Here is a 19,018-nt window from a genome sequence, read left to right on the forward strand (position 1 = left end):
CAGATGACACGTAGATACAGTAGTAGTAGATCCAGTAGTTAAACTTTTACTGGAGATAATTCAGCCATCACTAGGACCTGTTCCTAAAATAACACAATGTCCTTTTTCAATTGTGAAGAGATGTTTCAGCTAAGATTAGTATAATAGTAAGTGGTATTTTCCCCTTGGTTTTAGAAAATTATTGAGTGCTCTCGACTGTTTAAAAAGATTCTCTTGAGATTTTTAGTAAGTCTGTAGTTAAATATTTATTACATTATAAACTTTATAAAGTTATAGTTATTTTTTATAGGTAACTTTAAAATCAAGTGGAAGTAGAACATTTCCCTTCCATTATTTTTTGCCTCTATTACATTTTGCAAGGAAGTCAGTGTGTTTTCGGTGAGTGAAATAATTTTACCACAAGCATAAGAACCCTGGATTAACACCTGAATTTGCTTTTAAATTGTAGATCATCATTTCATTTGATTTTTGAAATTGCATCATTGATTTTGGGAGGCTACATCAAACAATCAGACAAACACTTGCTTCAAAAATCGTAGTCTAGAACCATCTCTGAATCCTAGGGCTTATACCAAAATGTACTCATTTACTTGTCAAATGACTTCTAAAAACAGTAAATGTAGCAACTCCCACAATCCATGTTCACTACAGGGAGTCCTGTTTATAAAGTCTCTAAACTAACATTGATAGCTCCTCTCATGCTGATATAGACTGCAGAGACTGGAAGCATACTGTCACCGCTGGATATGTATCATAGAGCTCAGTGCCTAACCCCGGAAAATGTTACAATAAAGCTCACTAACTGAGCTGTCACAGGTACTAACTTGGAGTTGACTATTTCCATTAACAGTTGGTCATAGAGATCAGATCTCCTGCTATTCTGCTGTACTATTTTCTCCTTTGAAGCCTGAAAGTTGACAGGACCGTCAAGGTAGAAAGGAGTAAGGTAAAGGAATTACAGACATATGGAACAGTATCACTTTCATTTATTCAATCATGCATTCATTCATTCACCAAACATGTGTTGTCTTTTTAATATACATTAAGCATATATATAATTATCATGCATATGAGGACCATTTAATATACAGCTTGGAGTCAGGGGCAACTAGTGTTAAAAGAATATGAGAAATCAACTAATCCAACTACCTCATGTTATACATGAGTACCATACATGCTATTCAAAGTTACATGGGATGCTGAACAGTGGTTCTTAAATAAAACTTGCTGCAGAAGATAGAAAATAGATAAAAACATCATAGCAAACTTAAAAGAAAACAGTACAGAAGAATAACAAATACTTATGAAACCTGACTTCTATGACCAACTCAGCCAATAAACAGCTAAAAAAAATCCTGAATAAGTCATTTAACTTCTCTAGATCTGTTTTCTCACTTGTAAATTAAAGGATTGGATAACTATAAATTTTCTTCCAATTCTATAAGGTAGTAGGAATTCTTAAATATTCTAAAATATAAAAAGGATTTTATAAAGCAATACAAATTAGAAATGGGAGACAACATCCTACCCAGTTACTTCTTTTAATGTAGACAATAACAACAGCTGGGTGCAGTGGCTCACCCTGTAATCCCAGCACTTTGGGAGGCTGAGGTAGGTGGATCACCTGAGGTCCGGAATTCGAGAACAGCCTGACCAACATGGGGAAACCCTGTCTCTACTAAAAATACAAAATCAGCCGGGTGAGGTGGTGCATGCCTGTAATCCTAGCTACTCAGGAGGCTGAGGCAGGAGAATCACTTGAACCCAGGAGGTGGAGGTTACGGTGAGCTGAGATTGTGCCATTGCACTCCAGCCTGGGCAAAAAGAGCGAGATTCCATCTCAAAAAAAAAAAAAAAAAAAAAAAGAAAAGAAACAATAACAATAAAAGTAATGAAATGGTATATATACTTTAACTACTTCATACTGGTTAGCAAGAAAAAAATTTCAACATGCATCTCCAAAAATGACTCACTTCTATTAACTGTGCTATAATAACTTTTGTTTCTTTAACACTAACCAATAAATGTTATGCTCACAACAAGTTCTTTTATTGAAATAAATGTATTGGTGGCTCAAGGTGCTAAGGTACTTACATTTATCTCTCTCCCTCCTGAAATCCCATTAAATGATGGTAAAATAATAAATTAAAAAATAGTAAAAATTATAAACTCTCAATATTGAAGAGAACAGATGGAGAACAAAAGTATACAAACATACTTTCTAGTGGACAGAAAGCATGTGGAAGAGTGATAATTAATGAAGCAGAGTGAAATTCAAGAAGAAGAAGCTGTGAAAAAAAAAGCTATTCTATCCTGAAGAATTCCATAAAGGTATGGAGCTCAGTCATGCCAGGCTGCAGTGAGAAGACAAGCTGAAAACAAGGAGAATAACTAAAAACAACACAGGCAGGGCAGTCAATATTCTGTCAAGCACAAAATTCCTCAAGTGCATAATATCTGGTAATAGGCATATATTATCCTGTCAAAAATAAATATATTTTTTCTCTTCCCTTAAAAAAATCAAACAAATTGTATAGAGGAGAGCCAAGTTTGGGATGGTTTGTTATGCAGCAGTAACTTATACTGTTTCTATAACCTATAGCAGCAAAGAAAAGACTCCAAATGACAGCTGTGCAACAAGCATATGAACAATTTGTGATGATTCAAATACGAGGGCTCGCAAAGGAAGGCTGGAAAGTCTGGCCACATGGCTCGAACCTTGGCTCTACCACTTACCAGCTCTGGGGACAGGTCTATGCACTTAGAATCTCTGTGCTGCTATTTACTCATCTTATAAAATGGGGTTTGTAATTATATCTATTTTACAAGATTGTTGTAAGGAATAAATGTGTGGCCATATGTAAAGCACTCAAATAGTGTCTGAAGGTAAACAGCCCCCTGTAAAAAACTTTAGCTTTTTTTAAAATTAATTTCTTATAGACTCAGTCACCACCATCAAGTTTTATTGACTAATCTAGTATTTCTCAACCAAGATGATTTCCCCCCCCCGCCACCCCAACTCCAGGGGACATTTGGCAATGTCTGGAGATGTGTTTGATTGTCATGACTGAAAAATCAACAACTCTTCTTAGATCCATCTGAGAGGTGGGGGGCACAGGGAAAACTGCTGTTCTCAAACGTGGAGAGACAAGTGAATGCAGAGAACTACTGAAAAGAAGCCTCCAAGAAGAAACCTCTGTGGGAACCAGTGCCGAGGTAGGGAAACCTGAGCTGTAACTGGTGAATTGGTGGAGGCTCAGTGTGGACAAGTCTGAAAGTTAAAAACTCCAGAGAGACTCAGTTATTGGGGACTCTCACACTTTTGTGAGTTTTATCTCCAGGAGCTCAACCTGGTTCTTACAGTGAATATAGGAGAAAAATCCCCTTGTACTTCAGACAGCAAGTTCTGCGGGGAACAGAACTATTTTGAAATACATCAGAGCACTCTCTCCTATTCAACAATTCATTTATCAAACAGGTGTTGTCTTTTGAATATACATTAAGCATACATATAAAACTATCATGCATATGAGGTGTGTCCTCAAGGAAACTCTTCAACCAGAGCCTAAACACTTGTCAGAGCCTAAGTGTCCTGGCGGAAGGGAAATAACCAACTCTAGCTGGCACTAGTCATTCTGTCCTACCAAAAGAGAGGGAATCACCGAGAAGCAAATGTGAAGTTCACAGTCCAGAGGCAGAGGCTCACTAGAAGACTGAGACCCACTCATAAGACTATAGAACACTTTCCCTCCCCACACACCCTATCACCACATTACTAAAGGCCAATTGACAGCCATTCCTTTTACCCAATACATCATGTCCAGCTATCAAGAAGAAATTACAAGATAGACAAAAAGGCAAAAAACATAGCTTGAAGAGACAGAGCAAGCATCAGAACCAGATTCAGACACAGCAAGGATACTGAAATTATCAGTCCAGGCATCTAATACAACTATGATTAAGACACTAAGGGCTCTAATGGAAGAAACAGACAGGATGTAAGAACAGATAAGCAATGTACGCAGAAAGACGGAAATTTTAAATAAGAATCAAAAAGAAATGCTAGAGATTGAAAGCCCTGTAACAAAAATGAAGAATGCCTTTGATGGGCTTACAGGTAAATGACACAGCTGAGGAAAAAAAAAATCTGTGACTCTGAAGATACCTCAAAAAAAACTGCCAAAACTGAAAAGCAAAGAGAAAAAAGATTGAGGGAAAAACAGAACAGAATATTCAAGAACTTTGGGACAACTACAAAAGGTGTAAACTAATGGGAATTCTAGAAGGAGAAGAAAGACAAATACAGCAGAAATATTTGAAACAATAATGACTAAGACGTTCCTTCAAATTAATATCAGACACCAAACCACAGATCCAGGAAGATCAGAGGACATCAACCAGAATAAACACCAAAAACACTACATCTAGGCATACAGGATCATTTTCAAACTACAGAAAAATCAAAGATGAAGAAAAAATTCTAAAAGAAGCCTGGGGGGAAAACAGCTTTCCTACAGAGGAGAAAGATAAAAATTATATCCAGCTTCTCCTCATAAATCATGCAAGCAAGAAAACAGTGGAGTGAGATATCTAAAGTGTTAAGAGGAAACAAAAAAAATACTAACCTAGAATTCTGTACCCTGACAAGTTATCCTTCAAAAATGAAGGAGAATTAAAGACTTTCTCAGACAAATAAAAATTGAGGGAATTTGTTGCAAGTAGACCTGCCTTGCAAGAAATGTTTAAAGAAATTCTTTAGAAAGAAGAAAATTATAAAAGTCAAAAACTCAGATCTACATTACATAAAGGCAGAACACAGAGAAGGAATATGTGAAGGTAAAATTAAAACTTTTAAGTTTTTAATTATTAATTGATCTAACAACAGTTTGTTCATGTTAAACAATTTGCTAATAATAAAAGGGTTAATTATCTGAAGAAGTTGGAATAATCCTTAATGTGTACATGCCTAAGAATAGTCAAAAACCATGAGGCAAAAACTAACAAAACTGCAAGGAAAAATAGATGAATCATTACAGTTGGAGACTTTAATGTCCCTCTATCAGAAAAGGACAGATCCAGCAGGGAGAAAATCACTCAGGATATAGCTGAACTCAACAACATCGTAAATCAACTGGATATGATGGACATCTGTAGACAATTTCATCCAGCAACAGCAGAATATATATTCCTCTCATGCCACATGAAACAGTCACCAAAACAGACCACATTCTGGACCATAAAACACACCTCAACAAATTTAAAGGAATAGAAATCATGCAATGTCTGCTTTCAGACCACAGTGGAATTTAATTAGAAATCAGGAATAGAAAGATAGCTCGAAAATCCCAAAATTCTTAGAGTAAACAGATACACTTCTAAATAACACACGAGTCAAACAAATCTCAAGAGAAATTTAAAAATACTTTGAACTAAATGAAAATGAAAACACAACTTATCTAAAATAAAAATTAGCACAGAAAGCAATGAAACTGAAAACAGGAAATCAATAGAATCAATGAAAGCAAAAGCTGGTTATTTGAGGTAAGCTTCTAGCCAGGCTAAGAAAAACAAAAAGAGAGGACACAAATTACTAATAATAGAAATGAAAGAGAGGACATCACTACATATCCCATAGACATTAAAGAAATACTATAAACAACTCTATATCCACAGATTTGATAACCTAGATTAAATGGATTAATTCCTTGAAAGACAAAGTCTGCCAAAATTCAAGTAAGAAGAGACAGACAATCTGTATAGGCCTATGTCTATTAAAGACATTAAATCAGTAATTAATATACTTCCAAAACAGAAAGCCCCAGGTCCATATGGGTTCACTGGTGAGTTCTACCAAACATTTAAAGAAGAAATCAAACCAATTCTCTACAATCTCTTTCAGAAGATAGGAGTGGAACTTATCCTATGAGGACAGTAATATCTTAATATCAAAACCACACAAAGACATTACAAGAAAAGAAAGCTACAGACCAATATTTCTCATGCATGTAGATGCAAAAATCTGCAACAGAATATTAGCAAATCAAATCCAACAACATATAAAAATTATATACCACAACTGAGACTTAACGCCAGGTTTAACATTCAAAAATCAAAATGTAGACAAAGGATTAATAACCAGGATATATAAGGAGCTCAAACAACTCTACAGGAAAAAAATTCTAACAATCCAACTTTAAAATAGGCAAATAATCTCACGCCTATAATCCCTGCACTTTGGGAGGCTGAGGTGGGCGGATCACAAGGTCAGGATATCAAGACTATCCTGGCTAACATGGTGAAACCCCATCTCTACTAAAAATACAAAAACAAAACTAGCAGGGCATGGTGGCAGGCGCCTGTAGTCCCAGCTACTGGGGAGGCTGAGGTGGGAGAATGGCATGAACCCGGAAGGAGGCAGAGCTCGCAGTGAGCCGAGATCGTGCCACTGCAATCCAGCCTGGGAGACAGAGTAACACTCTGTCTCAAAAAAAAAAAAGGCAAATAATCTGAATGGACATTTCTCGAAAGAAGACATACAAATGGCAAAAAGGCATATGAAAAAGTGCTCAACATCATTATCATCAGAGAAATGCAAATCAAACCTACAATGAGATATCATCTCACCCCAGTTAAAATGGCTTTTATCCAAAAGACCAGCAGTAATAAATGCTGATGAGGATGTGGAGAAAAGGGAACCATCATATACTGTTAGTGGGAATGTAAATAAGTACAACCACTCTGAAGAACAGTTTGGAGGTTCCACAAAAAACAACCAAAACTAAAAATAGAGCCACCATATGATCCAGCAATCCCACTGCTGGTTTTATACCCCAAAGAAAGGAAATCAGTATACGGAAGAGACATTTCCCATGTTTGCTGTAGGTCTGTTCACAATAGCCAAAGTTTGAAAGCAACCTAAGTGCCTATCAACAGATGAATGGATAAAGAAAATGTGGTACATATACACAATGCAGTACTACTATTCAGTCATAAAAAAGAATGAGATCCTGTCACTTGTAACAACATGGATAGAACCAGAGGTCATTATGTTACGTGAAATAAGCCAGGCACAGAAAGACAAACTTTACATGTTATTATTTGTGGGAGTTAAAAATTTAAACAATTGAACTCATGGAGACAGAGTAGAAGGATGGTTACCCAGAGGCTGGGAAGGGTATTGGGGGTTTGTACCTATTAACCATCCCCACTCCCTTATATGCGATATAGTACACTTATAGTATATAATGGGGTGGGGATGGTTAATGGGTACAAAAAGTAGTTAGAAAGAATGAGTAAGACCTAGTGTTTGAGAGCACAACAGGGTGATAAGCAATAATTATTTAATTGTATATTTAAAAATAACTAAAAGAGTTTAATTTGATTGTTAACACAAAGAGTAAATGCTTGAGTGAATGGATATTCTATTTACTATGATGTGATTATCACATGTTATATGCCTGTATCAAAGTATCTCGTGTGCCCCCTAAGCATATACACCTACTATGTACCCACAAAAATTAAAAATAGAAAAAAAATGTAATCCATCACATCAATTGGCTAAAGAAGAAAAATCACATGGTCATATTTCATTTCGTCAAATGGAAAAGCATTTGACAAAACCCAATACCCATTTATAATAGTAACTCTCAGAAAACTAGAGGAAAGCTTCAACTTCCTAAAGAATATCTACAAAAAACCTACATATGTTATGGTAAGAAACTTGAAACTTTTCCTACTAAGCACAGGAAGAAGGCAAGGATGTCCCCTCTCATCACTGCTTCTCAACATTGTACTAGAAGTCCTAGCTAATGCAATAAGAAAAAAAGAAAAAATAAAAGTATACAGATTGGGAAGGAAGAAATAAAACTGTGTTTTATCATGGATGGCATGATGATCTATGTAGAAAATCAAAAAGAATCAACAAGAAAAAAACCTCCTGGAATAAGTAACTGCAGCAACGTTACATAATATAAGGTTAATATACAAAAAACTATGTGGCCAAAGTATTGGTAGTCATTAATGTGTAAACCAAGAGTATGAGACAGGTCTAAATCAATTTGGAAAGTTTATTTTGCCAAGGTTAAGGACACGCCCATGACACAGCCTCAGGAGGTCCTGAGACACATGCCCAAGGAAGTCAGGGCACAGCTTGGTTTTATACATTTTAGGGAGACATGAGACATCAATCAATACGTGTAAGATGTACATTGGTTACATTGGTTCAGTCCAGAAAGGGAGGAGAACTAGACACAGGTTGCGAGAGTGGCTTCCAGGTCACGAGAGTGGCTTCCAGGTCACAGGTAGATTTAAAGATTTTCTGATTGGCAATTGGTTGAAAGGGTTATTATCAATAGAAAGGAATGTCTGGGTGACCATAAGGCATTGTGAAGACTATGGTTTTATCATGCAGATGAAGCGTCCAGGTAGCAGGCTTCAGAGAAAACACATTGTAAATGTTTCTTACTAGACTTAAAGAGCCATTTCTATCACTAATTCTGAAAGGAGGGAGGTATAATCAGGCACGTCTGGCTCCCCCTTCCCATCATGGCCTGCACTAGTTTTTCAGGTTAACTTTGGAATGCCCTTGGCCGACAGGAGGGGTCCATTCAGATGGTTGGGGGGGCTTTAGAATTTTATTTTTGGTTTACAAGTGTAAATGCTGGTCAATGAAGATGGTAAGTATGAAGAAAAGAGAAAAGCTGTGAGCCAGATGCTGATTGAAAAACTGAAAGAATTGAAAAGATTTTTATCAAGGAGCCTTTTTAAAGTATTTCTGATAGAACAGTAGTCTGAAATGGTACTGAGAAACGAGAACCAAGATGAGTCATTTTCTTCTCCTAGTCTTGAGACCCATTGCAATCTATACTAGGGAAGACCAGAAGGGAAGCAGTGTTATCAAGGGAAACCAAGAAAGCAAGCAAGAAATACTTGTAGAGAAGGTTAAAGGGGAGATTGTTCGTAAAAAGACATAGGAAATTTGTGGCCAATGTTCGTAAAAAGACATAGGAAATTTGTGGCCAACCAACACACACTTACAGAGCAGGCCTGAAGGAAAAAGGTCAGGCTGTAACAAAGAATAGTGATCTCTCTCATAACCCATAGGACAGAAGAAGAAAACACTGGAATTTGTTTGTTTTTTTTAACTTCACCTTCAAAATGTTTTTATGTGTAAATGCTTTAAAATGTATATAACAAAAGAAACTACAGTACGAATATATATATTGGTACATACACAGTTTTTGTTTTTTTTTTTTTGAGACGGGGTCTCTTTCTGTCGCTAGGCTGGAGTGCAGTGGCACAATCTCGGCTCACTGCAACCTCCGCCTCCCGGGTTCAAGCAATTCTCCCATCTTAGCCTCCCGAGTAGCTGGGACTACAGGCATGAGCCACCATGCCCGGTTAATTTTTGTATTTTTAGTAAAGACAGGGTTTCACCATGTTGGTCAGGATGGTCTTGATCTCTTGACCTCATGATCCACCCACCTCGGCCTCCCAAAGTGCCGGGATTACAGGTGTGAGCCACTGTGCCCAGCCACAAATGTATTTTTTAAGTAAATACTGGAACATGTGCTCAAAAATTTACTAACGAAGGGACATGATCAAAAAAGTTTAGAAATCTCTGTAATAGTGGTATATCGTGGAAGCAGGAGAAACATTATGTTAGATAGGGAAAAACAGTTACAAAAGGAGACTGGACAGTCAGTCTCTCTCTCATTTTATGAGTAGAGCTGTGAGCCAGATGCTGACAGATGCATAGAGTGGGACCAAGGGATGCTTTTAAGGTTTCTAGTAAGACAGAAGTTGTCGACTAAAGGCTAAGGTATGCAGGTAGGCATGTGGAACTTTACTTCTAACTATTCTTGGATTTTTCTGGTATTCTACACTGCATTGCTTCTAACAACAAAAAATTACCTTACAGGAAATAATGTGGGATAATTGTCACATGTTTATGGAATTCAACGGTCTTATCAGTGCTGGGCCCAAGAGACCAGTGAAATGCTCCCTTTAAAAAAATTAACTTTCTAATTAAAAATCACTGTAGATTCACATGCAGTTGTAACCAAGAATACACAGAGAGCCCCTGCACCCTTATCCAAAGGTAACATTTTAGAAGACTATAGTATGATACCACAACTAGGAAACTGACACTGACACAATCCAACAATATTCAGATTTCACCAGTTATACATGTAATCATCAATGCAATTTTATTACATGTAAAGGTTCTGTACTGGCCATCACAGTCAAAATGCAGAACAAGTCCATCACCACAGGGATTCCTTCTGCTGTCCTTTTGTAACTCCACATATCCCTTTTACCTCCCTCCTTCCTAACTCCTAGTAAGCACTGATCTGTTCTCCATCTCTATAATTCTGTCATTTCAAAAATGTTGTATAAATGAAATCACACCATATGTAACTTTTGGGGACTGGCTTTTTTTTTCACTCAGCATAATTCCTTTGAGTCATTCAAATTATTTTCTGTATCAAACACTCATTACTTTTTACTGCTAAGTAGTATTCCATGGTAAGGATGTACCACAGTTTGTTTAACCATTCAACAGCTGAAAGACATCCAGGCTGCTTTCAGTTTTTGGCTATTACAAAATGAAGCTGTTAGGAACATTTCATTCCTTTGGGATAAATACTGTGTGTCCCAGTGACACCCAGTTCTCAGTGTGCATTTATGTCCCTTCAGAGAACCCAACCATCTCAATTTGGGTAGCTGGCCAGAGGTCAGGCAACTTGTTCAGCTGCCAACTCCTAGACTTAGTCCACCACTCATTTCCTGGCAGTTGTCAACAATGGAATCCCCGAAGATTTAAAAAGGTAGGCAAAACCCAAACTGAATCAAGACTATTTAGTTTTATTCCCAAATCCCAACAAACCAGGCTCCACTTGAATGTGCTTAATTGCTCTTATTTCTTGATATCTAATGCCAATAGATAAAAAACTTAAGGGCCATAATCAGGTTATAAAAATTAAAGTGATTAAAAGAGAAAAATTTAAGTGTAGCCTTAGAAGCAAACTTAGACACATTAAAAGATGGAAGTGAAATTTCTGAGTAAAAATGAGAATTACGATCTCCAAATAGTGAGAAAACTAAGGTTGGCTTGGGAAGTCATGAGTCTGATTGGGTATGATCAGATCATATGACCACCCAAAAACAAAATACATACAGAACATATACATCTTTTCTTTCAAGAAATGTATAGTACTGCTTATAAGCATGTTACAGGTGTTAACAAAAACCTACTTTCCCCAGAGAATTCTATGTACTTCTTCACTATTTCATTGTTTTTATATTAACTGGTCATTTCCTCTAAACATGCTTTGAAAATGTGAGACATACAACATTTCAAAATACTTTTATTACTCAGAGGTAATTCTCCTAGAATTCTATAATGTAAAAACAGGTTGGCACCATGGTTAAAACCAGAAACATTTTCCATCATTCTTTTACATATCAAATAGTTTTTAAAACACTGGTATAATTTTTAAAGTTGTCAGTAAAACTGATAAGAAAAACAAAGGGTTAAGTAAAACTATATAATTTTACTATTACAGTATATGAATTTAGTGAACTTAAAAATTATACCAAAAATAAATTAATTTCCCTATTATATTGAAATAAGCCCTTTAAATCTATATATTTTTATTTTTCCAGTATTCTGAAAGGATTGAACATCTGATTTTAGATATTCTGTCTTCTGGAATATTTGAGTATTTTGAAATAAAAAAATACTAATAAAAATATTCACAAAAAAGTAAAAAACTACATTTAAAAATATTTGCATGAAATCTAATGTATTGCTAAAATAAGGTAAAACTATAAACTGTCATGTAACATCAGTATTTTAAATAAATTTAAAATTCGAGTAAAATTTTTACTGTGCAGCCCCAAAACTCTCTGAAAAACATTTTTTCCAATGTTCTGAAAAGTAGCATGCCACCCTCTACTGCTAAGAAGGAGTAAGAGTCATAAAGCAGAAAAACCAATTCTTTGCTCAACTATTGCCACCTTGTGGCTACGAGATGAGTTATAGGCCATAGCACAGCTCCCAATTGCCTTAACAAATTCTACAAATTTATATTGTCTAAGTGACACAAGAAGGATTAAGGCTTTAAAAATGGAGGGAAAATGGTACCTGACTTGAATGGTTATAAAAATGAATGGGATGGCCTGGTGTGGTGGCTCACACCTGTAATCACAGCATTTTGGGAGGCTAGGGCAGGGAAATTGCTTGAGCCCAGAAGTGCGAGAGCAGCCTGGGCAATATGGCAAAACCCCATCTCTACAAAAAAATACAAAAATCAGCCAGGCATGGTGACGCACACCTATGGTCCCAGCTTCTCAGGAGGCTGAGGTGGGAGAATCACCTGAGCCGAGGGACAGAGGTTGCAGTGAACCAAGTTTGCACCACTGCACCCCAGCCTCAGCAACACAGCAAGACCCTGTCTGAAAAAAAAAAAAAGATTTGGTTGCTACTCTAAAAACAAAACAAAATTAGTTGAAGGGAAAGATGCATAAACCAATATTAAAGCTAATGAAGCAAAGTAAAAGAAAAGTAGGTAAGTGAGCATGGGATGAGTATGGAACCTACAACCTCCATACAGAACAATGGCATTACACTTAATGCCATTTAACTTCGGTTCCCTTTAACTAGTAACCCGAGTGTGTAACAGGATAAGAACTTCATGATGCATTGCCCTTGATTAAATTCCTGGCTGCAGGGAAAGTTCTTTGTAAGGATAATGTGTATGGGCTTATTTCTGAGGTCCACATATAAGTAGTCTACACTTTAACGACTATAAGAACTAAATCAATAGGTACAACTTGGACTTTCATCATATACATATTTTTAAGTCTAATAATAGGCCATCTGAGATGCTATTTTTCATTTGTAATTATTCAACCATCAAACTGTTTAAATTTCATTCCAACTTAAATCAGCAAATATATATTCAATCCCTACTTAAGTGTAAAGCATTATGCAAAGGATCAAGAGGGTGGATTGAAAATGGCCCCTTGTTCTTCAGGAACTACAGCTAGCAAACAGGATAAAATGGGTTTGTAAATGACTTTACTATGAGAGCTGTGCGTATACCATAAAGGTAGTAAAACACAAAACTCCAGAACATCAAAAACAGTTTCATCTGTTTGGTGAGATCACAAAGGTCTAAGAGAGGAGGTGATTTTTACAACAGAATTTGCAGCAGGGAAGCTAATTCCAGGGTAAAAGGTAAAGAAATAATGATTCGTTTAGGGAGCAGCAAAATTCATCTTCAAAAAGAATATTTTAAGCAGAAACCATTTTACAAATGAAATCTTACATACAATCCCTATATATATAGTGTAAATGTAGTATTTTGTTATTTTAAGTGCATTTTATGAGTTCAAATTGATAGCACTATAAAGTCAAAAACTGTCAACATGAAGTTATGATAAAAATCAAAAACTGAAATCAGGAATGAAAGATGATAACCCCAGTTTCCAATTTCTATATTTTGCTTTAATTGTCGAATATCAAGAAAATCCACCTATTACACCCCATGTGTTGATAAGGGGGTGAGGAAACAGACATTGTCATGTACTGTAAGCGGGAGTTCAGTACAAACAGGCTGTAACTCAAATTGTGTGTACACTTTTACCCAACATATAACCTACAAATACACTCTCGTAAGTATGCAAAAAATGCAAATGTTCACTGCAACACTGCGTTAGAAAACAAAAACAAACAGAAACAACCTAAAAGTTCAATAATTAAGGACTTCCTGCTTAAATAAATTACGCTACATCCACACCATGGAATACCAAGCAAATATTATGTAATGACAAGGAAAAATAGTCATACTTAGGTAAAAACTGCAATTTTCAGCAGCAGCAACTAAAACATACTAAGTGCTTATTAAGTATCAGGCACTTGTGTTAAGTGTTTTAAATAATGAATTCATTTAATCTCATAAAAATCTCATGACATAGGGGAAAAGGAGATACACAGATAATAAGTAATTGTCCAAGGCAACACAGCTAGTAAATGGTAGAGGAACTAGGATTTAAACCAAGATTGCGTGACTGCAGAATTTACACTCTTTAACTGCAATATAGTTTAAAACAGTATTCATACTACGAACCAATTAATGTTTTTAAATATATATAGCAATACTTAGCTTATACCTACATGTGTGTAATATAAAACTGCAGCTATGCATAAAAAAAACACTCTCCAGCCTTGAGAAAGTAAGAAAAAGGGAATTTTACATTTCACATAATAACCTTCAGGGCTATTTAAATTTTCTTTCTAAAGTAACCAAATATTACTTTTATAAAATTTGTAAACAATATTTTTTCAAAAACCCTGAATACACAATTGGCATTTATTCATCTTGTAATCTCAGGATACTGTTCAATTAAATAGGTCCAGTAAGTTCAAAAGAAGTAAGTTTTTTCACAAGTTGAATTCCTATCATTACCCAACAACTCCTCATATTCCTTACCATAAATATGTTAGAAAAACACTGAAAACTTCCAGTAAATACTAAAACTAATGTGGTATTTTCAATTTCTTACTACTCTTAAAATTATTTTTACTCAATTATTCTGGACAGGCACATTCAACTGACATCTCAAGGCTGTACTATTCTTACTTGTACAATTGTTTGTGAACAGTCACACATATATTACAATTCAACGACAGGCCAGGTGTAACTGAAGTTCAAATATGCACTACATGTACTATTCATTCATTCACACATTTGGCAAATATTTACCGAGTGCCCACTATGGGTCAAGGACTGTGCTAGGCACTGGGAATACAACAGAATAAGAAAGACAAGGTCTCTGACCTCCTGAAACATTTTCTACTGGGAAAAAAGTTAGTAAAAATTTTATTCTGATGTGTCACGTGTTACTCTGGCACCACAAGTTAACATATTAGTGATGACGAATGTCCTTACATTTGGGATTAAATAAAATGGCACGTGCATGGTTGTTTTCTGGTGTTTTTTGTTTGGTTTTGGGCTTTTTGCCATGAAAAACTTAATTTTATTGTCTCTTTGAATGACACAGCTCAACCTCTAGTTAGAGCATATACCGCCTTATGTTTTTAAATAGCATTTTATATTCATTCATTAACAAAAAAAAATTATTTTTTAGAGCACTTTTAGGTTTACAGCAAAATTGAGAGTACAGTACAGACATATCCCATACTCCTCCTGTGTTCACACACACATAGCTTCCCCCACTGTCAACATCCCCCACCACAGCGGTACATCTGTTACAAGAGATGAATCTACATGGTTTGATAAATTAAAGTTTATTATTAAGAAAACAATGGGACTTCAAAGAACTGTGTAACTGTGGAAGCATCTCTGTGAAACTATTCTCAGGAAGGCAGAAGGCTGGAGAAGAAATGGCTGGGGCCACACAAAAGCTAAAATGCACTGAATAAAGCTTACTCTGTACCAGTCAATGTACTGAGAGCACGTTAAATGTATTTCACATAAACTTCCCAGTAACTCCAGTTGAAGCATTATCTCCACTTTGAGATAAGACAGCAAACTTAGATAGGCTAAGTAAGTTGCCCAAAGTCACTCAGTTGAAAGATGGGAGAAACTGGAAGCCTGAACTGAGCCGAAGCGTTTAACCCAAGCAGGGTCTTGAATGGCAGTAGGCCTCTAAGCCACAGTAGAGAGATGCACCATTGTATATTTAATCTTGCAGGCAGTGTGAATGGAGGTTTAGAAGATTCTCACGGAGAGCAATAAATAAATAACCTCATTAAGTCTGATTATAGAGCCCAACTTTAGGAAGATAACTTGGTCCACAGTGTGTATAATGACCTGAACCAGGGAGCAACTGAAGTCAGTGGTATCAATTAAGAAGGAGTAAAGGGGTCCACGTAACTTCAAATGCTTCAAAGCTAAGAACTTGCTGAACGGAGACTACAACACAGCCTCCTGATACCCTCCTCCCCAGGGAATTTTATTTCCACTAAACCAAGATGTCAAAGACTTGTGAATAAGAAATTGGTGAACTGTACATCACAACCAAACACATTTACCCATCATCTAGTAAAATAATGTTTTCTAAACTGTGTTAGACGGAGAACAACCACGCAGGGTGCAGAGATGCTGCTGAGCCTGAGCTGGACTGAGAAAATCTAACGGATGTGCTGGGACTGCCAGGAAACACCCCAGCCTCCTCCTGGAAAAGCTGAACAGCCCAGTTAGAACTGCCTTGGAAAGGAAAGGAAAGGAAAGGGAATTCTGGGGACTCTAAAACACCTTGGTTGTTTCCTTCATTAAATAAACAGTATATTTTTAGTTTCAAACACTTACTATACATGTGATGCTACAATTTTCACTCTTACCACAATTAACTCAGCAAGTGAGAATTATTTTATGAGGGTTTCCGAAGGGGCTTAGAATGTGGTGTGAATGGGAGCGAAGCGTGAGTGAGAAATATTAGGTAAGAAATAGAAAAACTCCTTTCCTATACAAATATTTGGAAGGAGCACTGAACTCTATGTTTCCAATCTTACTGCACTTAACTCTTATGGCCTTACCTTAAGGATGGATCTAAAATCCATCCCTTAGGTGGCTTCAGGTCAGTCATCGCTATTCTGCTAGTATTTTATGACTTCTCCATATATGGTAGAAAGAATAATGCCCCCTCCCCCTACAAAGACATCCACATCCTAATCTCTAGAATTTGTGAATATGTTACCTTCCATGGCAAAGGAGAATTAACTTTGCAGGTGGAATTAAGATTGCTAATCAGCTGATCTTAAAATAGATTATTTTGGATTATCTGGGGAGGCCAGGGATCTCAAAAGCAGAAGACGGGGCGGGAGGGGGCAAGCGGGGGGCGAGGGGGGCGGGGTCAGCCACGCCAGGTGGCTCACGTCTGTCTTCTGTAATCCCAGCACTTTGGGAGGCCAACGCAGGAGGATCACTTGAGCCCAGGAGTTCAAGACCAGCCTGGGCAACATGGCAAAACCCCATCTCTACAAAAAAAAAATTAGCCGAGAGTGGTGGTGCACACCTGCAGTCCCAGCTATGAAGCAGGAGGATCATTTGAGCCCAGGGGGTTTAGCCTTCAGTGAACTGAGATCATGCCACCACACTCCAGCGTGGGTGACAGAGCGAGACCCTGTCTCAAAAAACAACAAAACAAAAAAATCCAAAATACAAAAAAGTAGAAGCCTGAGGCAGAAAAGACGTTAACAGGCCAGGAAGAGATTCTCCTAGAAGCTACAGAAAAGAACACAACTTCACCAACACCTTGATTTTAGACCGGTGCGACCCCATCTGACTTCTCACAGCCCTAAGAACAACAGATTTCCTGTGTTTTACGCCACTAAATTTGTAGTAATTTGTTACAACAGAAAATAATAAACTAATATACCAGGCTTCTTTAGTCCTTGGATTTCAGAAAAATTTTGACATCAGTAATTGCTACTAAAATGACCCTATAACCCAGGACACTGCCAGTCTTGTGAACTGTTTAGTACTATTCCCTAGGAAGAAAAATACAGAAATTGAGAGTTTATTTGTATAAAATCCAATTTCATGTCTACTGAGTTTAATTATTAAAAACTTAGGCTTGTAATTTTATTTCTTCCATTACATTTATCTATAACTTTATGGTATTTTACAAAAGTACTGGCTGAGACAAACGGAGATTTTATTTTACTTTTTAAAAAAAGAAGACATTTACAAAAGAAAGGTGAAGCGCTGACAAGTTAAATCACTTGCCCAAGTTCAGAAAGTGATTCATCACCCAGTCATTAAATTAACAAATGTTTATGAAGGGCCTTCTACTCCAGACAGCAAGCTCCATGCTAAGAGCTACTGTTCAGAACAAGACCCAGCAGAGCCCTGCCTCTCCGTGTGAGTCCCATGCTCCTCAGCGTCCCAGGAATCGCCCTAGATCGCCTCCCCAACAGCGCTCCCCGCTGGTTACCCTCCCACCAGCATTCAATCCCAGGAAAACGCGCGCAGTGTGGACAGACCCGGCCCAGTACACAAATGCCACACAAAAGGACAACGAAAGGAAGAAAAACACCAAGCACAGATTCTAGGGGCCGAGGGCTGAGCCACAACGCACCGCAACTCCAGAAAACTGGGCCCCGGACCTCGGATCCCCTTCCTAAGCCAGGCTCCGCCCCTATTCCCGACCCCGCCCACCGCGTCGTTGGCGTAATTCCCGCGACTCCCTCTCACCTTCTGCAGAAGCTGCGAGTGCCGCTCCAACGCGCTCGCGAAACCGCCTACGCGCGTCTTAGGCTCCTTGGCATTGGAACTACCACTTTCGGATCCACTCTCAGTGCCTACGCCCCGAAAGGGCCTGGAGAAGAGAAACACTCGCAGAAAATGGCTCTCGGCAGCCACAGCACGGGTCCCACACAGCGCCGCCATGACTTCTTTACCTCTGACCTTTGACCTCCCCGCCGCAAGCGCGCGGGTCACGGGGCGGAGCTATAGGAGGTCCGCCCACCGGCCTCAGCGCTCTGGAGGCCAACGGGGCGTGTCTTCCTTTCATCTGGGAGCGGCGTGGGGCAGAAGACACTTAAGCTGAAATTGGTGGGCTAAATAGTTGGAAAGGGGCCTGGTTAAGTTTTGCGTTAGAAGTGCTTTTAACTTGCAGGAATTTCGCCTTCCTGGGCATCCGTTGGACCACATTGTACTGTAAATTCTGCTAACGCGACGCTTGTTCTCCCGCCCTGCCGTCCCCCCTGCATGGCCGCCAGCACTCGAGTTTGGGGTCTTCACTCAAATATGAGGGTCTCCTTGATTACCCTATTTAGAAGTGGAAGCCCAAATGCAGACTCTCTGGCACCTGTTTTTCTTAGTACCATGTAGCACTTTCTAATATGCCACATATTAATATTAAATATTTAATAATATTTAGTGTCTACTCCCAACTTTTTAAACTTTGAAAAGAGGAACTTTGCTGTAGGGTCCCTAGCACCAGGCACAGATTAGGGCTCACCCAACATTTGCCAAACCCTGCA

The 19,018-nt window shown here is 37.8% G+C and overlaps 1 protein-coding gene across 4 annotated transcripts in view; it reads right to left on the reverse strand.

Moving 5' to 3' along the window:
• MRPS28 (mitochondrial ribosomal protein S28) overlaps positions 1-18,470 on the reverse strand; it is a 209,129-nt gene extending 190,659 nt beyond the window's left edge. For 3 of the 4 annotated variants that reach the window (XR_008528043.2, XR_010141214.1, XM_002819205.6), the window contains exon 1: positions 18,228-18,460. Coding sequence is in view for 2 of the 4 variants with exons in the window: in XM_002819205.6 (XP_002819251.5) it covers positions 18,228-18,422 (195 nt within the window). In the remaining 2 variants the exon portion in view is untranslated. Of the gene's footprint in view, positions 1-18,227 lie in introns of all 4 variants that reach the window. The other variant, XM_054561794.2, reaches the window with a different exon arrangement.
• Positions 18,471-19,018: the final 548 nt, after the last annotated feature.

The sequence above is a fragment of the Pongo abelii genome, chromosome 7, assembly GCF_028885655.2.
Source record: "Pongo abelii isolate AG06213 chromosome 7, NHGRI_mPonAbe1-v2.0_pri, whole genome shotgun sequence".
Classification (NCBI taxonomy): Eukaryota; Metazoa; Chordata; class Mammalia; order Primates; family Hominidae; genus Pongo; species Pongo abelii.